This window comes from Cygnus atratus, chromosome 7 (genome assembly GCF_013377495.2).
Source record: "Cygnus atratus isolate AKBS03 ecotype Queensland, Australia chromosome 7, CAtr_DNAZoo_HiC_assembly, whole genome shotgun sequence".
NCBI lineage: Eukaryota > Metazoa > Chordata > Aves > Anseriformes > Anatidae > Cygnus > Cygnus atratus.
The window spans coordinates 37,970,073-37,995,787 of record NC_066368.1 but is presented as its reverse complement, the minus strand read 5'-3'; the positions used below and the strand labels follow the sequence as shown (position 1 = coordinate 37,995,787).

The following is a 25,715-nucleotide window of genomic DNA, read 5'->3' as shown; positions in this document are numbered from 1 at the left end:
TTTAAGAGACTGTTCCAAAATAGCTGCTGAATTCCTAGTGGAAGCTTCCTCCTCACCCTTCTTATGGGCAACAGTGATTTTTAATGAGCTATTTAACTAATATATAATTGATTTCCTAGGGTTCAAATAGCCAATAAATATCACTGAGGAAAGTGAAAAGCTACCAGTTAGTCAAATTGCAATTAACTTACTAGTGTCCCTAGGACTTGCAGGCATGAGCTACAGATGAAGTGATGTTATTTGTTCAGGTTCATGTTTTCTCCCAGGTTAAATGTATTGCTGAATCTACTTCAGTTTGTTTCTATTCTGATATATTAGCATACCACTCGATATGGAAATATTTCAGAGGTTATGTTCCAGTTTGTCCATTTCAGGCCTCTAGTTCAATTAATTTCATAGTAAGCAATTAATATACACAGGAGGTTTACAAATCAATTTTGAAACCTGGTAGCTAGAACTACGATGACAGTAAAAAAAATAAACAATTCCCTTTTAAAGAAAAAACAGATAACACCAGTAGTAGTATGATTAAAATGAGTTGCCTCACCTCAGGATTATTCTGCACAGCTTTCTGGAAGTGTACTTCCTCCTTCCCAGTAGCTAGGATTGTAATATTATAATAAAAAAAGCATATACATTTTCTTTATTTGCGAATGTTTCATTCTACATTTTGCTTCTTTAACATGTGATTTTGTGATTTGTTTCAGTGGACTTCTGTTTTAGGTAATTATTGAGTTCAAAGCTACGTAAGCCTCACTTTGTGACCTGATTTTTTTTTTTTTTAAAAAAAGGTATTAACATGCAAAATGTCAAATACCTACCTATGTCCTCATTTGGATCCTGGGGCTACTGTAATTTTGACTACTAAAGGTTAATAAATAAAGCTAAAAACAAACAGGGACTGCTGTCTAGATTCCTTTTACACAAATTGTATCACTCTAACAACAAGAAAGCAGCAGTTCCAACAGGAACGTTTCTGTCAGTTGTGTGCGATGCAACCATCCACCTCTGCACTGGAGTTACTTCCTATAAGCAGACTTGTACCTTCTACAGCTAGGAACTTTGCAGTTCATTATCATGTGTCCACGTCGAGCCAAAGAGACGAACAGTTCCATCTGCTTGGAAACAAACCTTAATCTAACAGCTGTTTCAGTAAAATAATACTCCATTTGTTTAAAGAATTAGTAAAAAGAACAGTGGCAGTATCAAAAGTTTCATGATATTAAACTAGCTAAAACGTTTTGTGAAAAAGTCAAAATTATTTTTTTTTTTATTTTTTTTTTTTTTAGGAATAATGGGATGTAAGAACAGTTTGTGTCCTGCCCCCAAGCTAGTGGGGAGCAGTTATGTAAAGAGAAATGCACCACATAACCCCAAATGTAACACACAATTGAACACTATGTACTCAGATGAAATTGTAACCATAACGGACATCACAGCTATTATTTAGAAATGAGAAACTGAGAAGTGACATTCAGTAAAATGAATGAAACTCAACCTCAGACTAAACAGCAAGGACATGAAATTCCATTAAGTATCAAGGTGCAAATCATGAAATTAACTGGAAAAGATTAAAAGACTCACCTAGAACATCACTGAGAACAGATGAGCAAAACCATGCACTAGAGGGCAGTCTAGACCTTGCACTGGCTGACTGGGATAGGACACAGTCTGCAGTCCCAGTTTTTATCTAAGTATGTAACAGTACAAGTTTTAATCACTTGTAACCACCACAGCTGAAAGCATTTGCAAGAGTATGACTTCAACTCTTACTACAATGAGATTTCTCACTACACCAATAATTTCTAATGACCCTTCTGTACAAGATTAAGAATCTTATGTGCATTCATTTTGCACAGATTCTATACTGTCATCGCCCCCACACTCCTCCCAAGAAGTCTCAAAAACACATTTCAAAGGACAGTTAATTACTGCCTGTTATGAGTGGAAAGTTAAGCACAGTAGCGTGAAACATCAAATTCAGAACAAAATTACATCTTCATGACGTCCTTCAATCTAGCTAAGCACTGATTACATACATTTTGTAAATGAAGTATAATAAACAACTCAGTGTGTAAGAAAATCAATCGGCAATTTCAGGCCAACTGATCAGTAAAGGCAAATAGCAAAGAAAGCTCATAGACAGGTGAACAGAACTATTTTCATAGATTTATTTGAAAAATACTTACAAAAGCAAGTATGTTTGACACTAAAATAGTTAAAACTTATTCTGTGTTTACAATGGTGTAATTAAGCATGCAGCATTAACAGTCTTTTCTGTTTGAAGCATTGTTAGTTTGCCTTAAGGAAGTGGGGAAAATTCTGGTATACCAATGAACAATGTTTCCCTACCACTCCCTCAGCAGCAACTATAGCTGTGATCTCTGCCTGAGATCTCAGCACACTGAAAATTGGGTTTGGTTTGCTAACTGCCAGCCTACGAAGTATAGATTTACTAGAACCTGGAAGGTTGGTTAGTTTTTGTTTCTTTTCCACTATGAAGGAACAAGGTGAGGAAGGAGAGGAAAACAAAAGGATTAGCTTTGTACACAAAGAATTTACCAAAGCTACATTTCATGAAGTCCTTAAAAATGTCTTCTCATTAATGGCCATCTTCCTTCAAAACATGCACATACTTCTGAACTTACCCGTAAACCAGTGCCCCTGACATTTACCATTCCTACAGCACTTTTTGCTAGGAGAGGCCAGGACTATAATAGCTAAGATTCCCCATCCAGACAGCAGTTCAGTAGTGTCAGAACAGAAATACAGTGCAATTAGTTTCCACATATTGTATAGCTACATTTTAAGACAAAACTGGCAGATACTGATTGAAAGAGTTTGCTGTCTCCACATAATCCACACTATAGCAACAGCTATAGACTGTTCAGAGTGACTTATCAGGGTGCACAGAGTAGATAGGACCTCACCAGCCATTATTGTGCATGGTGCCAGTAGCTGTTGCTGCTCGAGCCAGCATATTTCTGTGCGTCTCCGAAGCAGAAGAAAAAGTCCCATCTTTCACGTGCACTGGCAGCATTTGTCTTCTGCCCGGCTGAGGGACGTAGCTGTTTTGTCGCCAGTCTTCATCTGGGGGCATATCAACTCTCCTCGGACCTGGGGCCTTAACACAGGAAGGGGGCACAGGACAGCCTTGAGGGGCACTGGGGTCCCATAAAGGCTCATGTGGCATTCTTAAAGTGCTGTAGTCTGTGCTGGCTGGCAGCCTGCAACCGATGGCATAAGACTCATGCATTTGATGTTGTGAAGGCTGCTGGAGGAAGCCTTCCTGTAAACTCTTGCCTGGCTGGCCAGCATGTTTCCCCCAGAGCATCGTTCGTTTATCTGGTAACGTGCCTGTTTGTCTGGCGGGGTAGCTCATGTTCAGCCAACGGCCAGAGACATTTGATGCTCCACCTCCTAAAGGCAAATTAACAAGAGGCTTTTGCCCCTGGGAGAGGATGCCTCTGGGTGCACAAGGGAGACTCCCATAGCTCAGTGCCACACCTGGGTAGTTTTCACCTTGGAAAGCTTCACCCCTGTCAGGCACAACCAAAAGTTTCTGGATGATGTTCTTCTGATCTCCTGGGGAAAGATAATAAAAACAAAACACAACACACAAAGGTTGCTCAGTTACATTTTGTGTATTGTTGCTTCCTCACAGAACTTTCAGCTGTGGCCAACATGCAGCAGCAAAAGATAAGCTAAACCACTAATACATCCAGTTACTGGTTGACATGGAATTCTGAATAAAAGCTAATTGCACCCTTTCTAAGTATTCACTTTCCTTTCTGCATTTCCTGCTTATTTTACTTCAGTTAGCGTCAGACACTTCACAAGGCAAAAGATTTCTTTAATAGCCATCTCTCGTGTCACCAAGGAGAAACACATCAAAGTATTTCAATGCTGGTAGATTAAATTGGTTCTGATGTCTTTTACAAGGAAATTAATTCATATGGAAAAAAATGCAGGAGTTAGTTATTTCTATTAGCACAACTACATGTGTAATTTGCTGGAACTACCAGCTTGTGGAAGTACTCTAATACATGACATAAAAGTGGTGGGGTTTACTGCTATTTTAGTGCTAAAGAAAATACCTCACAAAAACATGAATATGATTTAATATTAAAAAGTAACTATAACGTTTCCATGAAGATAATTCACTTTTGTTATGTTCAGTGATTCTGTGCTAAGTGGACAATGCCAAAGGGCAGAGAAGGAGAAAACGAATGTGTTTCATCCTTCCAAATTTCTGGAGGAATTCAGGCTGATGGTGAAATATCATTATGAAAGACAAGACCTGCATAGTCATATTTCAGCAACATTTCTCATCATGAAGGAGGATGAAAAGTCCTGTGATTACCTGACGGTTTACGTGCCTTGCCCACCATGCTGGGCATCAGTACATCATGGGGTAGGTGCTGCACCTGGTTTGGGGTGTGCTGGGGATCAAAGGGAAACACAGGAGGATCGTGGGGGAAAGGAAGGGAAGTGGAGCTGGAAGAATGGTGGCTGGTTTCCATTGGCATTTTCCTCATATTTGGTGCTTCCTTTTATCAAATGAGAAAGGAGAAGAAAAAACAAAATGATGAGTAAACACAGAGTTGGGTTGAATCAAGCAACAATGGTGCTGATCCAAGGAAAGGGATGAATTACTGGGAAAAAGATGACATGCATTTGTATGTGAAAAAGAAATACAAATAAAAACTGCATCAATCCAGTAAGGCTTTTACTGCAGTGGTGAGCTATTTAAGAGGATTGTTCGACTTGAATATACCTGGAGAAATACATCAAAGAAACTTGGTATATACCAAGATTGAAATACACCAAGGAGAAAAAGAACACACAAATTTATCATGAAGGTCTGGTTCACAAATTGAAACCACAGATCAACAGAAGGTCAGAGTTGGAAATGCCATACTACACAAGCCATGAAATCAAATAGGGGTATTTCTGATCCTTCTTATTTTCTAGCATGCTTTACTGAGAGCTCTGATTGAAGACTGAAGAGATTTACCTGGTGCAGTTGAAGGATTTACCAGTACTGTACCAGTACACTCTGTTAGAAGCTACTCACCCCAAAGCAGTGCTGGCTAAATAGGATGCATACCCTCTCCCCCATCATTGCATAACTGAACATGATAACAAACCATCACTGACTTGAGCCCAGTGATTAACCTGAACAGTGGTGACAGACAGCCATCCTATTGGTTGCTTCTGTTGTGGGGACAAAAATCTTCAGCAGAGGGAGGGGTGGAGAACTAGAGGTTTTTGACTGCTTCTGCCAGCACCTCCAGGTATGCATTAAAGACCTCAGTAAAGTATGCTGAGGAGCAAACATTCAGAAGTTTACATACATATTGTTAACTTACTGTACACAGCAGAAAGTTACAATCACATCAGCCAGTCTACACGACTGATTTCGCAACTAAGACTTCTACACTTATTTTGCAGTTGGTTTGCAATAAAAATTTAAGTGTATTTAACAAAAAATAGATCCAAGCTAAACCTTCACATTATAGCTGGTTATGCTACTTTATACCGGTTTATACTACTTCAACAGAGATAAAGGAGGAGAAAAAAACAACCCTACCTATTCTTAGTTACTTCCTGTATGTAACCGGCTGCATGTTACGTACCAATTCTAGAATCATCTAGCCTTTACGCTTACCTTTTCTTGCTAAAAATGCCACTTGCTGAATATGCACACAGGAGAGCAAAAACTTTCATATGGCTAGTGCAATCTTTTTTTTTTTTTTTTTTTTTTTTTTTTAAGATCAAAGCTGTATTAGAAGTGTTATTGAAAAATAATTAAGTCAAATGAAAAGATTATACTGGATGTCCTTTTATACGGGGCAAGGAATATTAGCTCACATGGTTACCAGCCACAGCAGGTATTACTCTGCAATGACTCCTGAAGAAAATGCCTTTGTTATTTAAATAAAAGCTCATTCTTCTACTAGAAGGAGAACAAAATTCACAAAGACAAACTTTCATCTTGGCTTATTGTTCAAGTTGCCTGCCATCTTGTTCATTAGCTACTAAATGTGGACAGAAAACAGCAACTCTACATGCAGATAATGGCTCTTTGGAAAGCTACACATCATTCTACTTACAAGACTGTGAGAAGAGACCAAGGTCTCTTCTCTGTTCGAGACAACTGTCCCACTGAGACTGCGAGCAATGCGACGAAAATTCTCTGCACTGTACATTTCCTCCTCTTCTGGTTCCCTGCTATGTTCTCTGGTATACGTGACCTGCAGACAATATCACACAGTTCAGAAAAGGCTTTCTGTTAACATCAATTTTGTATAATAATTACAGGGAATTGATCAATATACATCTAACAGACTGCTTATACTTTAATGAAATTCCATGAACTTTCCTCTTTTGAAATCCTTCATTCAAGTCTTGAGAACTTAAAGCAAATGGGTCTTTCTGGATCTGATTATCAAAAGTATTATCCCTTATAGCCATTTCTTTCTATAGCAAAATACAATAAAGTACTACAGTCTTCTCATAACTAAAAAACACCAGGATTATTTGATGAGTGCTGGAAGCTTACTGATCCTATGTTAGCAAGGAGATAATTTTCTTTTTCTTTTCACTTGTTCTATATAAGCAAGACCATTTAATGAGTATGGAAGTATTATAGAAAGTATGATTTCCCCACAAAATACTTGTATGAATACATATTCATGTACAGACACTGATATGCAACTGCCAGTTACTTAAACAGGTTCTCCTCAGAAAAAAGAAAAAAGCATCTTCTTCCCCTCTGAGGTAACCATCTACCAACTGCAGCAAATATAACATTAAACCCTTGTCTTTCAAAAAGATGCAATGACACAGTCAAAACTGGGAAAAAAAATCTGTGCCTCTGTAAGTGGTAATATCCAGAAGCAGTTATCCTAAGTTGGAACACAAAGCCAAAATGTTCAAGTTTTCAGGGGGTATGTGATCTCAGAGTCAGAATTTGGATAACATGATTGCATGCAAGCTCCACATAGCATGAATTGCTCATGTTTTCACTAATTAATTCTGAGCTAGACTGAACTTAAAATTCTCTAATATTAGTATCAATGATTCCACTACCTTTCTTTTTAAAAATATATTCCACTTCTCCCAACTGTAACTTTTTTCACTCGCACAAAGTGCTTCCTTCCCTTCCCTAAGCACATCTTAGTAAACGTCATCACCTTGGAGACAGAAGAGACAGTGGATCCATACAGATTGCGCTCGATCTCTGCTGTTGGGGTTTTCGAGAGACCCATGCCAGCTGTAGTATGCAGCTTCCTCACATTCAGGTTTGCAGAGACTGGGAAAGAAAATGGTATGGTTAATCTCGGGGCTTAATTGTACATTACGTCACATTTCTGCCTATCTTGGCAGAAGATAGGCTAAATACACAGAATGAGAAGTAATTACAAATTCCTGGAAGATCAATACATAAGGTAACTCCCAACAGTGTCAAAGGGAGAGTCCAAGACACTCACTCCTGTTTCACTTGCCCCTTTACAGGGTTTCTAGGGAACAGGGAATTGAACTATTTAACAGAGTTAAGATTTAACGATTTAGCTGCACACCAGTACTTGGTTGATACAGAGGCAAGATGGTTTAGGGGGGCTAAAGAAGTTCCAGCTAAATATGAGAAAACACTTCTTTACTGTGAGGGTGACAGAGTGACAGAGCACTGGAACAGGTTGCCCGAAGAGGCTGGGGAGTCTCCTTCTCTGGAGATATTCAAAACCTGCCTGGATGCCATCCTGCGCAATGTGCTCAAGGTGATCCTGCTTGGCAGGAGGGTCGGACTAAATGATCTCCAGAGAGATCTCTTCCCACCTCAACCTTTCTGTGGTTCTGTCAATGGACAGAAAATCAGCCACCAAGCCAGTTACTTGAAGTTACTTGGGATAAACAAGACCCATCACCTTTAAGATCCCCACATGTCCACCTGCTTGTGGCCACCCAATGCTAGAGTTCGCCAGCCATTCATTCTTCTGGCTAAGCAGCTGAAAGTGCTATTTTTAACAAAGATCACCACAGTTACTTTATTTTAGTGTGCCGCCACCCAGATATAATCCTAAAATTTCTCAAGAAATATGCAGGTAGATCAATGGCCTAATAAAAATGGTCACAGGGAATCTATCTATGAAGGAAGAAAATTGAGGTGGCTGGTAACAACACCCCTTCTGCATTGGGGAGGCACTTAGAGGATTGGGTCTTTGGGCTTTTACTCTCTATTATAAAGCTCCAGTAAAGCTTCAGCGGCATTTTCACCATGAATTTTGATGCAGAAGTCTGACAAAAACAGTTGATAAGGTACAGAAAGCTTAAACTGTATTTCCAAATGAAGAAGTAATCCAAGTTAAAAGAGAGAGAGCTGTGCTAGATCTACTCAGTTGATTTTCACCTAGTTCATTACATAGATATTTTGTTTTTAAACAGAGTTTGCAAAGCTTAGGAAGAAGCATTTGAAAGTCACAGCAAATAAGAAGCAAAGATCTCAAACACAAACTTTAAAAAGATATCTGTATCTCATCCCTCACGATGTGGTGGGAAAACAGGCAAGAAAAGTGTTAGCATAAGAAATAGGACATGACAGAACTCTGGGGCTCCGGTTAACACTAAAGCAAGCGGGCTCTATCCTGCTAGGTTTCCATAAAGAAGTTCCCAAATGAGTGTGCTAAAAAGGAACACATAAGACCTTCTGATCCAAGCCCATGCAAGAGAGTATCTGTGAGGGGAGATCTTGCCTAATTCTGGAAAAAAAAAAAAAAAAAAAGGAAATGGCTTATTTAGGATCAGGTCTGCCAGGAAAGCATAAGATGAGAATTTCATGGAATATTTGAGCTGTTGTATAAAAACCTGTTCAAGAGCTTACTAGGGTATTCACTCTGGTCACAGCCTGGCTTGATTTACAAGGAAAAACAGAGGTTCCTACCCCCCACAGTTGCAGGGCATGGGGAAACCTATCTTGTGTATATATTGCTATGTATTTTATTTATACACACATGCACATACTTTGGTATCCATCAAGTTTTGGACTGCTTTGCATTTGATCAGAAAATTCGTAGCCCTAATACAAAGACATGCATCAAAAAGAAGTTTGATTCTCTGCCTAGCACAAATGAAACAATGTTGTCCTACCCCAGCAGGAGATTAGAACAGCTTAAGTGGAAGTGGGCTGCTATCATCACACTCAAACAGGTATCTCCAGCAATGTCAGAGCTGTTCTCACCAACAGCACCAGAATCTCTTAGTTTACTTTTGGTACCAACTAATCTACAAGTTCTCAGGGATCTTAGCACAGACCACGTACCCTCAGTGCCACTTTCACAAGTACTTTTCCAGAACTTAATGTGTATGTTCCTTAGCCAAAAAAAATTCAACTCTCACAGACCTAGTAACACTTTTAAAAGTTATTCCCCTCAACCATGTGCAGACTAAACTTTCAAATACAATACAATTACAGTTAAAATTCACAAGTTTGGAGAACATTCATTCCAGGCATAGGAACAGTTTAATGAGTTGCAGAGGTGATGCAGAACTTTCAAACAGCAAAATTGAGTAGCCTGACCTAAACAGCTGTCTCCCTACTTGAAAAAAGGATCAATTATTTCCAGATAACAAGATATTAACAGATATTGCTGTTTGCCAAGCTCAACAGCTACTGCAGCCTCCCCAGACAGTACGATCACAGTGCTTCTCTACCTCTATGGTTAGAATGGTTTCAGAATCCTCAATCTGAATCTTTCTGCATCTTTGCACAAATTCATGCCCATTTAATTAAACTGACTGGAAAATACACCTTCACCTATAATGAAATACATAGGCAGGTCAACCAAGAAAAACAACTGCAGTATTCTTACCTGATTGGTCAAATGGATACCTAGCACTGTCCTGTCTTCCCAAGAAAGGCCTAGTGGCCTGAGATGCCTGCAGACTAGTCTGATAGAGGGATTCCAGTTCTGAGAGCTCCTGTTCTGTGTCTTGATTCCACTGTGGATGCAGATGTACTGGGATCCTGCTCAAGTCATCTCCAACTGCTCTCTGATCAGAAAGGGATGGACTTCTCCCAGGTACAGGAAGCCATTCAGTGTTCTTATTATCCTTCTGAGAACTGTAATACCTAGTAACATTATCCACCCAATGGTCCACAGGCATAGAGGCAACCATGCTACTAGTAGCTCCATCATCCACCTGTTTCATTCCTCCATCATGACAGTGCCTTTCCAGGTAGGATGCAGGGTCTGCTATATTCTGTCCACCTCTTCTACACAGCTCTTCACTGTGAGCACAAACACTCTTAGAAGCAACATGCTGGGCACTAAAACCCTCCAAAGAAACTACCCCATCCCTAATATCCACAGTTGAATATAATTTTTCAGAAGACTGGTTTTTGTTCTCTTGGTTTTGATGGATTAGCTGTCTGTAACCAGAGGGTGAAGGGTTGATGAAAGATTTTTGTATTAACTTTGGAGACTTCTTATCCTGACATACTGCAGCAATCCAGCCTTTTTCATGAGTACCTTTTCTCTGGGAGACTGCATGCATTCTCTGAAACTGCTCTGCCAAGGAGCGAACATGTCCCTTTGTACTAAAACCCTCAGATGTGCAACTTCCTGCTGTGCCATGTTCATCCTGTGAGGGTAATAAAATCTCATGGCTGTATGCTCTGGAGTACTTATTTGTTTTCTGCAAAGGATCCAGGGAGCATTGCTGTGAAGGGGATGAAGTTGCAGGGGTCATTGCATGATAGCCCCCTAAATGATCAATTCTGGGTCGCACTGGAGAGCTTGCAAGTTTGGAACAAGGACTGCGCTGGTTGTCCTTTTCAGGAGATGCTGCTTGTGGTGGATGTGGACAGTGCAACAGTGTAGGCAAAGACCCAGAGTTTACTGTGTTAGCCTTGGATTTGTACTGAGGTGTGAGAATGGGTGTTATGCTATGAACCTCTTCTAACTTTCTGCTACTGCAGCATTCCCTATAGTCTTTTGGCCCTGCGGCTGTAGCGTCAATAAGTTCCACGCTATAGTGGGTATCATTCTCAGTTCTTGCAGGGCTCTCTGCCAACCCTTGCCTATAGGGAAAAGAGGGAACTTGGTCATGAAAATCAGCAGAAGCAGACTGGAAGTTTGGAGAGATCCTGTTGGATGGACTGCTTTCAGTAGGGGACAGGGAGGAAGACTCTGGATATAATGATGAGTGCAATTCATGGCAGGAAGCAGGTGGGTGGAAAAAAGAACTGGACCCAAATTCCACTTCTTTGTTGGGTTCCAGTGGTACCTCCTGGCTCAGCAGTACTTGGAGCGGGCCAGTCTGTTCACTAAAACACACAGAAGGGTAAATGATTAGCAGCAGTCATTGCTTACATTTATCCCTAGGGTGCAGAACTTACCCTATGCTACATACTCCTCAAAACACACTTTCTTTTTGCTAACTGAATTCTGATGAAGACTTTGTATTAAAATTCAGTAGATACATACATGCTAGTCCTTCGCTTCTAAGTCTGATTTCCTACTATAATTGAACTGCTGAATCCATTTCATATTTTGAATATTACTTTACTACAGTTATGTTTTATAGAAACTTTCACAGTATTCTTGTACAGCACCCTAGGTACTTTAACCAGCAGACAGTGTGTGAGAAGGAACAATTTTAAGAATAGTAAAAATAGCACTGACATAAAATAAAAATTGTTTCCAATGTTAACATCTTAGATTTTTTTTTGGTAAATACTTTGGACAAGTTCGTGATCTGAATATGAACTGATATTTCCATAACATCCTCTCTCTCTAGGTAACTTCACGTAAAATAACTTGATAAATGGAAGGAACAGGTTGAAATCTCACTCATGTTATCACTGTATTCTCAGCTTTGAGATATTTATCCAACAAGTTAAATAAAGTTCATGTTAAATATATAACCATTATTTTGCAATAAATTTGTATTCTATGTATATTTCTAAATAATAATTTGTATTCGTATATTCCAACATAAGACAGTTACATCCTTAAGTCATACACGTCCTTGGCATTTTTCTGCATTTAGTTCAGCATTTTAATATGCAGACCTAAAAAGCAGTTCCAAGTTCACGTCCCTGTGAGGAGAAAACAGGCTACAAACAGATCCAACAGAGAACTTGAGGGAACTGTAACATCATTGCTTTGTTTCCTCCTTGAGATGTACAGAATGGAAGTTAACATTATGAGGACCTAGTTGATGTGTGTAGCAGAATGACCTTGTATGTGACTAATGGCAAGGTTTGCACTGTCTACAACTTTTTTTTTTTTTTTTTTTAAATCAAAGTAAGAGTTCAAAACTCTGGCTATGAGTAGATTCTTTTCACTGGCTGCAATATTAATATTTGGTTCAACACAACTTTTGTAAAAGTAATGTTCTTTTCACAAAGCAGCAGTGAGCAAGCACAACATGAACAAAATTAGTTTAGAAAGTTCTGTTTTTTCATTTTCTTAAAATCTGCCAAAATGCATAACTGGGGCTCTGCACTTTTCCTATAAAGGAGAATACAAGGGACCCCGATTGACAAAATGATCAGCCCTCATTACGTACAATCCAGCTAGTGCAGGAAAAGAACATTATGAGCTCTAGCTTGTCTGGTGTGTAAATTAATTGAGTTTTAGTATATAGCTGTATGTGGCATTTAAAAAAAAAAGGAAAAAGGATTCTCATCTGAGATTTCATCTAAGTTTCAGATAATACAGCACATAAGAAAGGAGAAAGGAAAGGAAAGTAACAGTTCAAGAAACATCCTAGAAATTGGACAGGGATGGTCTAGTGCTAGGAGGGAATGGCATGGGAAGAAAGACGGGTTAAACTGCATGCTAGAGAGGGTAAGAAGGATCAGTTATAGCACAGAGTTAATTATGCTAGAGTTGAATCCATATGGAAGAAAAAAATCATGAAGAGATGTTGAAGAGCCTGCTAGACCAGGCTACAGGAAGCTGGGAAGCACAGAAGGAAAATGAAGAATGACAGAGCATCAGGGAGAGTAAGTCAAGGTGACAGGATCAGGATCTAGATCCAAGAGCTGTACCACAGCAACACTAGAGAAGTGGACTAGAAAGAAGAGACCAGTGTACTTGATGCTTTTCAGACTACAGTGCACTAAAACATGTTGGTTGTTGTTCCTAATATAAAAGCAGCTATAGCAAGACTTTTATGATAGTACAGTCTTTTACTGACTGAGTCCTCAAAGTGCTCCTGATAGTAGAGTTGCACGTTATATCCTAAGACTCCCCTCTGGCTAGGTTATCATCTAACGTATTCTTTCTCTCTGTACACAAAACATTAATGCTACAAGGCACTGACTGCTACAATTCTTTGTCACAGCCCACATTTTGAACACATGCACAGTTAACTATTCTAAAAAGATTGCGGAGGGGGAGAAAAAAAGGTAGCTGACCCTCTTAAAATATGATTTAACCTAAAGAAGAAAGTAATGAGGAGCATCACTGTAGGATTTGCACTATCCAGGGGAATATATATAGTTGGCTACTTATTTTCAGACTGTACTGCTCAGACGCAGCTCAGATCTGGGTCTAGGTGATATACTTGGACTACCTTGTAGACTGGGCCATGGTGCCGCCCTGTGGTGGGTGGCAGGTTGGCGACGGCAGCGGCTGCGATGGCTGTTGGTGCTGCATGCGATCCTGGAGGCTCCGGGCTTTTCGGATACTGATTTGCAGCTTCTTATCGACTAGGGCTCTGCTGTGAGTGCTAGAGCTGGCATCATGCATGGCAAGTCTTAGTTTAGCTAAAATGCAAAAGAAAACATAGCAGAAAAACAAACAGAAAAAAGGAATAAAATTGAAAAAGAAAAAAAGAAAAAAAGATGCAGCAAGAACATAAAACATGGACCATGCAAATACTGCCACACAAGAGATAACAAGGATGCTACTGTTTCCATTAATGCACATTCAGCTTAGCCAGGTGTCCAAACAAGTTAATTGAAACTAAACCAAAATAAAGTTGAAAGAAAAAATTAATCATGTTTTTAGCCCAACTTCTCATCCCCTTCACACAGGCTCTTTCCAACCCTACCACATTGCTGCTTCATTCATCTTTCCTCCTTCTGTATGCTCCATACCTGGGACTCCCTTTATGTGCAGGAATACCAAGCTGGGATCTGAAAGTCAGCATATACCTTGCTGGAATGGAAGCTAAGAGATTTCACAATAGCTGTATATTGCCCCTTATTCTGCAGCCCATAAGAGGCAATTTCAATTTCAACAAATGCACAGAAACTGCCTACCCTGTCTGCAGCCATTCTATACAGACAGAGAAGAGCATGGGGTGAGACAGCCAGCCAGTCATAACAGAAAAAGACCAAAAAAAAGAAATCACATAGCACGCATTCTCAAAGGTCACAATGCATTTAAGCACTTCTATGTCCTATTGCTTTTCTTCCTGAGTGTTAGGTACAGCATAGGCTTTTTTTTTGTTTGTTTTGTTGTTTTTTTTTTTAAACCCAAAGGATGTAAAAAGTAGGCTACTGCTTTCTTCCGTATGCTACATCCTCCATGAGAAACAGGGGAATTTAATACCCTTTGTAATTTGGCCTGAGGATTGGGAAAAATTGCTAAACGAGGGCCAAGTGGCACAAAGTTACCTACAAAGTGCTTGCTGAAATGCAGCATTTAGCACCAGAAAAGACACATCAATATCCCAGTGCTGTTATTGCCATAGCGCTGGAGAGAACAACAAAAACAGATGCAAACACGAAAATACAGAGATGAAGAAGAATAGGACTAAAACCCCAAAAACAGAATGCTTGAAAAAAATAAGATTTTGTCACCCAGCACTTTCTAAAGACCATCTGGATCCCTGTATTGCAACCTGACAATTTAACATGATTAAATATTTCACAGTTTTCTAAGATATTAGCACTGCCAAAAGCGCAATAGCTCAAGTGGTTAGAGTTACTTACATATAGCTTCGTTACAGAGAGCCAAAGCTGCAGCACAATCCCCCTTCTGCTCCTGATTCAGCGACTCTTCAAAGATTGAGTCTGCCTCCTGCATGGACTTCTCAAAGTCATCATTCCTCCCTGCAACGGGCAGCACCCTTCATTTTGGTTTCATTCTGTGCAGAACCCTCGTTTACCCTCACCCCATTTGTGATCACCAAATTGTTCCACACACTGACTCATTGGTAGCAGACCTCTTGCAGAGGCTACGCATATCCCAAACCATCTACAGTAACACCTAAACTTTCCTAAGCAGAAGTATAACTTGAGCACCCTGATATACTTGATGCACACACAGTAGAACTTCGTAAACCAGATTTTTTCTTCAAATTTTGCTTACTTCAGAGAGCTGTACTTGCCTAACATGCTGTTTTCAACAGTCTGAATTAGGAAGTCTAAATCGGGAAACACAGCAGGTCAGGGCTTTTCTTGTACTACATTATCGTAAGTTCCCTGCCAGAAATCATCTGTCTCTTCTTCAGGTATCTAATTACTTCCATACAAAATGTCTTCAAACTGAACCTACTGAGATATCCATGGAACAACACTCAGACTTGAATGCGTGTATGAATGCAAGAACTAGTTCCATGAATGTGTTGAGTGCATACACTCAACTGCTGAAAGAGACATACAAAACACGAAAATCTAATTGTCTTGTAGCTTTAGAAGAAAAACATGTGGAAGGAACCAGAAAGATACGGAAAACAGTCAGTAATTCTTTTTACACCAATTTAGAAAATAGCACCAGGGAATAAGAATAAATCATTCTTGGACGCAACAGGAAAAGATGAAACACTATGTCCTGGCATCAGAACATCCAGTCCTGAGAGGAGAAAATGCCCAGACATGCTGGTGTCATCTATTAAACATTATGCAAGTTGTATCCTAAAATGTACACATTCAAATGAGGCCAGGGAAAACAGAAAAAAATAGACTGTTTCATTTGGGGGTGGGCTCCTTTTCTGGAACGTCTCCGTTATGACACAGAACATCAATATCTTTTTTGACCAACTTGTATAGCACACACTATGGCCCAACCTGCTCCCCAGCACCCTTGTGCACAAATGTAAACACACAAATCCCAAAGAACTCATGAAAAGCAATTACTGCTGAGAGAAGTAAGATCTGTTAGAGCAGTGAGTTAATCAAGCAGCACATTCAGTTTCAAAATCAAGGCTACTAAGGCTCATAAGCAAGGCCAGTATTCTAAAGTTAGCTTTCTTTGCATGAGTTTAGCATTTTACTTAAGGGGAAAATGAGTCACAAGTGTTCTGGAGCTCTGTGTACAAGCAAGCATTCCAGGCAATCAAGCAGTCTGTTAATGTTAAGCCATTACATCTCTGACTGGGGTGGGGAAAGGCTTAAAAGGAACAAATGAATACCTCCCCAGCTTTAAGGTCAATAACTAACTCAAAAATTGCACTGAAGTCTTTTTGGATTAAGCGTTATTCTAGTTCGCTTTCTTCCTAACAGTGAAAACCCAAGGTATTTTTGCTTCTACCAATTAATGCAACAACAGATCAAAGATGGGTCATTTCTTGGAAAACCATGCTATTCCCTTTGGGCACGAAAAGCAGAGAAGACAACATCCTCGTGCTCAAGAATAGAGGTTCCCATTTCAATTTTTACATCATTATCATTTGTGTTATGAAGATAAACAACAATACTAATAAAAAGGTATCTGTCTATTATGTTAGATCAGAACTTGTCAACTGGACACTTGCAGGTCACAGCAGAACCACAAAGGATAACCTAGCGGCTCACTGAAAGCACAAACTGTAACAACATTCACAGTCAGCCATTCTCATAAAGATCCTATTTTTCAGCTGCCACTGATACAGTGACATTCTGGCTCTGAGCAGCTGGCACAGCTGTGAGCTGCAGAATGCTGGCTGCATTGTGCCCTCAGCTGGCACTGTTGTGGGGTGCCCCTCTCCATCCTTCACTTCTGTCCTGTACAACACCAGCACCTTAGCTCTCCTCTCCTACACCAGGTAGGAGAGAGTAGCGTAGGAGTCCCAGGAGGCTTGTCAACACAGGAGACTACAGTGCCTTGGTGGGACTGCCCCAGTCATTTGAGAGGGCAGAGCCTAGGCATTTTACCACACTCCTTGCCTCTGATGGCCACCAAGAGCCCCACACTTACATGCTCTACTTGGTTTCATTCAAACCCTACTAAGTGGGTCACCCCACCATCTCTGACTCCTCTTACTGGCTGATGGAGACTAGGAATAAAACAAAGGTGCTACATGTGAATCCTGTCACCAAGCTCCCTCTGTTGCAGTTCCATTCTTCCAATTAAATTCCAGTTAAACCTTTTCTATTGCCATCCCCAGCCAGAAACATGAGGGGCCTTGGAAAAGATATAATAAGAGTTAATATTTGGCTTTTTAATTTTTATTTTTTTTCTCAATTCTTGTCCCTTCTGAAAGATATGTATGCCAAACCCTGCTCAGATTTTCAACACTAGACCAGATAAGCTTGCCCCAGTACTTGTTCCCACCCCTGTGCTGCGGCTGCACAGCTGAGCAGGGAGGGAGAGTGAAAAGTATAAGGGCAGAAACAGGCAGAATTGCTTAGGTCAGTGGTGCTACCAGAAAGAAACGAGAACAAAACAGTGGTCTAAATGAACAAGTTGTGCTGCAGGTGGATCTGAGGCATCTGAAAGGTGCTCATTCCAGGATGCTGGTTGAACCCTTATAGCTAAATCTAGGTATCACTAGTACATATAACCACATAAAAATGTAAAGGTCCAAATATATACAAACACTATATATTAGGAAGTTTCTTGTTGTTATTTTCACATTCAAGAAAGTACTTGCTTAAAATAACAAATTGTTTTTCTGTATTCAACAGGTTTGAAATTGATGGTCTTTCACTAACTGAAGGTACAAAATTGTAAAACTGGGTGAATGGGGAGAGACATATAGTAGAAAATTAAGTTCAAAGGTTCAAAAAAAATCAGCACCACAGTCTTGCAAAATATACTGCATTCGAAAGGTTACCCTGATTCTGCAGTTCATCTAGATCCATGAACCTGCTGGGACGGGGGTTAAAGCCCATTGCTGCCTCCATTTCCTTTTCTCTTTTCCTGCGTAGTTCCTGTTCATGTGCTCTCCTTGCCACCTCCTCTTGCAATTCATCCAGTTCACTCTTTAAAGGGCCAAAGATCTCCCCACCTTCAAAAAAAATATTTTTGATAGTAAAAATCTCTCAAAGTATCCATTAAAAGACAAGTAATGTTAATGAAAAATACAATTGCCATTAGCAAATAGCATACTGACCAAACAAAGGCTACAGAATTTCAGATAAAATCTGCTTTGTTAAATTTTAGTTTTAAAACCCCGCCCAAGCTATTTGGTTTCCAATTGCCCTCTCTGCGTCAGTGAGCCTGTTAGAATCGTTGCAGTATTGCTTCATGATCCCCTGTAACACAGTCCATCCTTTAATCCACTGACCCAAGAAACAGCAAATGGAACAGAGCAAATCATCAGAAGAGAACCGTAAATTGCTGCTGAAATCGAGACTTTTTATTGTGCCTGTAATTTGTAACCAATGCTATGACAATGTAGCCAGATCATTAGCTTTAGAAAGTAAAACAGATTCCAACTGAGATAGTTTTCATCCAGGTGCAGAAGCAGATAAAAATGAGAGGAAGAAAAAGCTTATCAATGTTCTACTCAACACAGAAGAAATCAGTCTTCACTCTCACTTCAACTATGAAGTGTGTTCAGAAAGTATCTCCCTTCCTCCCTTCCCCAGACATTCTCTGGAATAAAGCGTTTGCTCAGAAGGATAATCAGAATGTGTATCTGCATAAAAGCTCAGCTTTAGCCCAAACGTCCTGTAAATACCCATTCTCATTTGTGACAATTTTCGATGTTGTATACCATTATGAGCTTCTTTTCAGGAGTCAATCCTGTAAGTTATTATCAGTTATGCTCAGGAAGACATTTTGCACTGACAGCAGAATACTGAATTATGGGAAAGAATAGGAGAAAAAGTTTACTTAATCAGTTAAGTCAATCTTTGTTGAAAAAGATACCAGAACAACATGATCAAAGTAATATTCCAATAAAGTTTTTTTTTTTTTTTTTTACAATCCCCTTTGGAAAACCAAAGTTACATCTTGTAAAACTGTGCTGTATTGCTCAATGTTTCATCTCCCCTTCCTCGGAACACCACTGTAAAGAAAAGCATCCAGAAAGTAAAGAACAACTCCAATACAATTTATCTTGTGGAACCATGACTACTGAGAAGTACATCCTACCATTTCCAATGGTGCGTGGGCTGTTTGTCCAGCTCCCAGTTGAAGAATTAGACTCCACTTCCAGGATGCTGCTACTGTGAGACTTGGGAATACTGCGCCAAGCAGGAACCAATCCACCTGCCCATTTCATATGAATGTCCCTCCAAAAAGAGAACAATTACAGTACACAATGTTACTACTATCTTAAGGAGAAATTGTGTGTACATTTTCTACGATCACAAAAATATTTACTCGCATTTCACTTTTATGTCCTCACAGGGAAAAAAAAAGCCTACCACAGGAAAGTCTTTGGAGAAACAGAGGAAGAGAAAGCAAACAAAGGGAAGGGACAATAATTCTAATCTACTCCAAAGACCACACAACGCATGTTAAAACCATGATCTGATAGCTGTTCTCAACTGGTTTTAACAGCTGAAAATCTCCTATTCTGGCTATAAACATGTTCGGTTTGTGACTGCATCAGCTGTCCAAGCCAAGGAGAGAAACACGTTATGATGCCTATTTATTTTTGCATATAAATATTGCAAATATGTTACAAGATTTCAGTGAACTTCTCAAACTGACAGGGCCATAATACTGTTGATTTCTGATTTTCTACACAGATTTTAAAAAATCAAATAATGGTTTATCAAAAGGTCAATCATATTGTTCAAAGCACATGCAAAGTTTGATATTTGAGTTTTCAAATCATAGACTAAAGGTATGACTATTTCAGATGCATCATTTTAATCAACACTTCTCATTCAACTGAACACCATTTATTTCCCCTTCTTACTTGCACTAAGCTATCAATATACCGACAAGAAAAGGAATCAGTCTCACTCAGATACAAGGGAAATTCCTTGCCTCAATAAATTTGCACTATAAGCTAGGACCGCTCTTTTGTGCTGATTTTGTTGTTTTGTTTTTCATGTCCTACATCATTATGTAACAACAAAAAAGAAACAAAGACCTCACTTTAAAAATGAAGTTTGTTAAAATCTACCTGTGGTTGCTTGAGCTTTCAGACAAGGGCATGTCCAGACTAACTGGACTGTTGCTGTTGCGCTCACTGCTTTCATACCCAGACTCCATTCTCTGTATTAGATGAGGATGTTGATCCACCATATGCTGGGTGCCACGGCCTAGTACACCACGCTTGTATCTGACGTTTGATTGGCTTGATCTTGTTTCTTGAACAGCACGTTCCTTCACCTCATTCTCCATAAGCTCTTTACCTGTTGAGATAAAAGAATATAGCCCAGGAGAAGGTCCAAGTTTCATAACAGCAAATCATCGACACATTTTCGCTTCTCAATTATGCTTAAACCAGAAGCACTGCCTTTAATATCACCTAAAATTAGCAATAGGAAGCAGAAAAAAATTTTACATCATCTCTGATAACATTAAGCAACAACCTATTCAGCAAATTCATCTTCAAATCTCTCCAATTTAATGCTACCATATTCCCCCCAAGTAACAATCAGATGTGGAAAGAAAACTCCCTTCCTCCCTGTAACAATTTGTATTTGTGCAAAACCATTTTACAGTATATCCAACTGTGCCTTTAGTATTTCCACTTCATAGCTGTTACTGTACTGTTGTATTTACTTCAGATGCTGCACTTTTTAGTTTATTTTGCCAGTTACAATTTGATGAGGCTCATATATTGTGTCATTCATGTAAGACAGGAGAACTGGAAAACTTAAATTCTTCCTTACTGATCTTACTTTACGTTCCCACTTGCCTCATGTTTACTCCCCTTGTTTTCTTTTCCTGAAGCTGTGTTCTCTTCTCTCTTCATCTTCCCTATAAATGTATGTTCCTTCATGCTGCCCAATTCTTTTCAACCTTTAGTTCCTTCCAGTTATCCCTATCCCTCTCAAGACTCCAAAATTTCTGCAGGTGTCATCATTAACCACAACCCTGCTGCCAGTCACACAAATCTTTCCCTTCTCATCCACACACTGTCCCCTTTAAGCACCTAAGAAAGGAGAGTAGCAGTTCCAGTAGCATAACAGTATAAAAGACGGGAATGGGTAAACACCTGCTCTCCACACCCTTTACAGTTTCAGGAGCATCCATTTCTTGATAAAGGAGGAAAATAACTGTTACATTCATTTGCAGACCATGGAAAGGGAAGCAGGGGGAACAAAAGATACCTGAAGTTGTTTCACAAAAGATTCTATTACCTTCAAAAAAACAGCAAAGCCTAGGACAAAGTCTTTACGTACAAATTACACAGCCTGCTGTAGTGCAAAACAGTCCCAGATAAATCATCATTAGCTGCTCTTATACTCACAAGAGAAACTCCATGCTAATGCATGAGGTACTTGCTGCACCACAGTCTGAGCCATCATGCTAAAATAGCAGGAGCCAGAGAAAGTAACCAATAAAAAAGCTACTCCAAGCAATGAACTTCCAGATGTTTAGCAGTTTAGCACTGGGTCTGTTTAAGTAGCAAAAACAGTAAAGTTTCCCTTGTAACTTCCCAAAAAGTGAAATTTTACACACAGAAAACAAACAAAACAAACATCACACATGCAACATAAATACACACAGAAATTAGCCTTCAAGGACTCAAGTCACCACCAACCTATATGCCATCTTCAAAATTTCACTTCTCAACTTAAAAATGAAGAGAAGACGACTGTAAATTCCACATATTTGTAAGTAAATCTTTCTTTCCAACTGCTTACCTGCCTCTTCAGAGAAGGGACTAAGCTGAGTGTAGCCACAATGTTTCCTTTTGTCTTTACTGAAGATGCTGTCTATATTCAGAGATTCTCTTTTGGGTTTCCAGGTTGGCCGGTACCTGCTACATGAACTGGATTTAGACTCACTACTGGTACTCTCCACTTCCCAGTCTCGAGAATGTGCAGATGATAGGCTTTTTAAGGGCCGTGTTTCAGTCTGATCTGTATTACTCCCTCCATGAGAGGAATTTTGGTTGATTTGAGAAACTTGCTGTGGTCTGCTGTGGATCATATTGCTCACTGTTTCTTTAAATTCCCTCAGTCGGCTCGTGCTGCTGGATGGTTTGGGGGCAGCTCTGGGAGCTTGTTTCTCCTTCAAGGTTTCTCCTGCAGTTTATAAAAGAGAGGGCAAAAGCCACAAAAATAAGTCCAGGTTAAGCCAGCAGCCCTACTCACAGCATCTTCATATAGTCTTTGAAAAGTAAAACAAAAACCCAAACACAAAAGCAAAGACAAGACAAAATGCTAAGATGTAAGAAACAAGGAAAGAAATACACATACACTCTGAGGATCTTAAAAGCATTCAGAAAGATATTGATATTTCAAATAAAATAATGTTTCTTGCCTTCACTGTGGTATCCTGATGACTGAGCCTCATCTGCTTTTCGCCGAGACCGGCTAGAACTCCTTTTGCGGTCTGCCAGTGAGCCCTTTTTGGAAATATGCCTCTGATTACACTCACTGTCAGTCAGGTGCCCTGAAAGGACAGAAGAACACATCTGAGATGACAAGAGCCTTTGGACCAAGTGCTCTCTGTGCTGAAAACAGTAGGGCTCTCCTCCTTAGGAGCTGCAGACACTCCAATGCTAACTGGCAGGTTTGGGTAACTTTTCGTTTCCAGAAGTTATTGGTTTTGTCCTGTGGGTGGGATGTACATTCATTTTAAGGTCATAAGCAATACAGCCCCTCCAAGGACCCTGGTTAATGACAGATCATCCAAAGCAAGTGGAAAAAGTTGAGCGTGCCTTGTCTTCTAATACTCTAAGGGTGTCGCTTTCTTGCTGTCTGAATACTTGGTCAGTTTTAACAGTCACCAACAAAAGAATTGAGGACAGCTTGCTTAACATTAGTCTGTTGAATGAAGGCTCAAACACATGAACAAGTCAGCATGTAGTAATAAATTAATGCACATCACCAGTTGCTCTGCACTAACTGCACTCTCTTTACAGAAGTAATTTGAGTTAGCTTAGGCCACAATGAAGAAGCCTCAGTTGGCTCTCAACAGCTACACCAGCTAATTCACATCTGCCACAAACTAAGAGCATACACACAAATTATCAGCACGAATCAGCTTACACACAAGAATGTTCCCTTACTCCCTTGCTCATGTGTCCAAGTCCTAGCATTTTCTCTTGCACACATGTTTTCCTTTTCCTCACATAAAAGGTGAGTTAAGTGTATATGACAGTTCATTACAAGTTTTCTGTACTGCCATTTCTTTTAACATTATGGTTCTCACACACAGTCCTAAGCCTGCAAGCACAAACACACGCATGGCTTTACTCACGTGAGCAGTCCCAAGCAGAGATGCAGGGTAAGAAGGGAATTTATGAATAAGCTACAAAGACTTCTCTGGCCTTTATATCACCAAATTTCACCTTCTATAGGACGACAGCAGAGAAAAATCCCTACTACTCAACAGTGGATTAGAAGTCCCCAGACTACATAGTTGGCATTTCTGAGCCTACCCCTTCTCTAGAAATAAGCACAAAAATCAACAATATTCAAAGCGGATTTTAAAAGTAGAAATCACACTTTTAAACAGTTGAAGAAATAATTCACTTTAACTACAATTGCTAAGAAGATACTGTAATATGAGTGGGAAGGAATCTAGACAACAAAAAGCAAGCTATACAAGATTCATGTTTCTATTCATTTGCAAACTAGAGAGTGATTTTTGTAGTTAAATCTTTAGAAAAAAAGAAGAACACATAAAAGAACTAAGGGAATAGAAGAGAAACACTGGCAATGAAAACAAGATGTACGGCATTTAGGTGATTGAGCATGAGTCAGTCAGCACTTTGGGAGAAATCATTTACCCCAATAGCATGTACTGTCATACATCTTTTAGGGACTGAAAGAACAGTAGTATCTTTTATCTTGAGGGGAACTACTAGGAGGTAAAAGGAGCTTACGCTTCACTAGAGAAATTGTATACTATGAAGCAAAACATTTTTCCCCAGAAGTTTGCAACCTGATAGGAATGACTGGCTACCATACAGTAACATGTTAGTGTATTCCTGTCCTGTAACAGAAACTATTTAAAGATATTCAGTGGTGCTGGAGTTAGCTTAGGGCCTGCACAGACAAAAGAACACAACTTAGCATTGTAGAATGAAGGTTGCTAGCTGTACATAAATATTTCTTCTCATTTCATAAACTGTAAATTTTGTCATATTCTCACTGAACATTTCATAGCCATAGAGAAGAAAACCAAGAATCCCAAGTCTGCAGGACACAGACTACGTTGTTTCTACCTGGATGCTCTGGAACAAAGACTAAATCCAATGAAATGCACGAATAGAGGAATTGTAATACCATATATACGAGCTAAAAATTCACACTTTATTTCTTTTATTAAAATAAAAAGCCAGGATTTCCAAGTGCCCAATCACACACCTAAAAAGGTGTCCATTGCTGAATACATTCCTAAATGCCTCATCCTCCATGGGTGGGATGGTTTTATAAGCAAACAGTGGTATTCAAAGGAACGTACAAAGGAAAGGTTTTCGGTGGTAGTGGTCTCTGGTTTTTGGAAGGTGAGGAGGAGGAAGATGGTCAGAATATGCTAAACAAAAAGAATGAAATCAAACAGGTTAAGACAGAACGTCCCCTACTCCCTCCCAAGAAAAACTCAGTTGCATGAATAGGGCAGCCAGAATACACACATTTTTCTCAGCAGCACAGGTTGGCAAGAGCAAGAGAGTGCTCATGCAGCCACTCTTCATGCCCTCATCCTGAAGAACCCAGGTGTCTGAGGTCATATGACCCAATGGTGGTCCTTCCCAGGAGGGCGATGTGGGATAGGGTTCATAAAATTCTGGGCTGCAGTAGTGGGGTAAATGGCCATTACATGAATAATCCTGCTCTTGCCCAGAATTATTCAATAGCAGCAACTGTTGACAGGTCAATGTGGATGGCTTCTTAATAGCCCCACAGATCAGCATTTGATGACTAAGCAGTTTTATGATTCAGCAGACTGGCTTTTTGGAAAGGTTTTAGGTAGGCAAAAATAAAAGGGGAAAATGTCCAGACAGGTGACTAGCTAAGGGGACAGACTGACTATAGCTAGGGTTGAATCAGGGAAGATGAGGATGACTGAAACTAGGTAGTGAGAGATGGGCTAGAGCTGGAGGAATAATATAGGACAGAATCAGTAGGAGAAAAAAGAAAAAAGAGGAGAATATTACTAAAAAATTATAGAACAAAAAGTTATAAGCAGGTGAATTTCAACATATATGTTGGCAGCTATCCCACTATCCTCTTCCTTTTTTTTTTTTTTTAAGCAGACTTATGTGACAAATTTTGTAGGGAGGAACCTAATTCAATCAACTGCCTGCCACTTTTGTAGACTTTTTTGTATATAAGTAACACCCTGCCAGCATTTTCAGTTTTGGCTTCTCAGAACTCTTCAGTTCAACATAAGTTGTGTTTCCTGATCACTCTCAAATTCTGCTCCAACTTTCCCTTCTTTCTCACACTCTACTGAGGACTAATA

General features: G+C 39.6%; 1 protein-coding gene across 8 annotated transcripts in view; it reads right to left on the bottom strand.

Moving 5' to 3' along the window:
- Window positions 1–2,157: 2,157 nt before the first annotated feature.
- Window positions 2,158–25,715, bottom strand: part of USP54 (ubiquitin specific peptidase 54) — a 101,385-nt gene continuing 77,827 nt past the window's right edge. For 4 of the 8 annotated variants that reach the window (XM_050711919.1, XM_050711918.1, XM_050711917.1 and 1 more), the window contains 12 exons: window positions 22,563–22,694; window positions 21,941–22,324; window positions 20,248–20,479; window positions 19,263–19,402; window positions 17,998–18,171; window positions 14,954–15,073; window positions 13,588–13,780; window positions 9,873–11,329; window positions 7,200–7,318; window positions 6,117–6,257; window positions 4,364–4,550; window positions 2,158–3,585 (listed from right to left, as the gene is read on the bottom strand). In XM_050711919.1, coding sequence (XP_050567876.1) covers window positions 2,927–3,585; window positions 4,364–4,550; window positions 6,117–6,257; window positions 7,200–7,318; window positions 9,873–11,329; window positions 13,588–13,780; window positions 14,954–15,073; window positions 17,998–18,171; window positions 19,263–19,402; window positions 20,248–20,479; window positions 21,941–22,324; window positions 22,563–22,694 — 3,938 coding nt within the window. In that variant the 3' untranslated portion in view covers window positions 2,158–2,926. The remainder of the gene's footprint in view (window positions 3,586–4,363; window positions 4,551–6,116; window positions 6,258–7,199; window positions 7,319–9,872; window positions 11,330–13,587; window positions 13,781–14,953; window positions 15,074–17,997; window positions 18,172–19,262; window positions 19,403–20,247; window positions 20,480–21,940; window positions 22,325–22,562; window positions 22,695–25,715) is intronic. The other 4 variants (XM_035537131.2, XM_035537130.2, XM_035537132.2 and 1 more) reach the window with 2 other exon arrangements.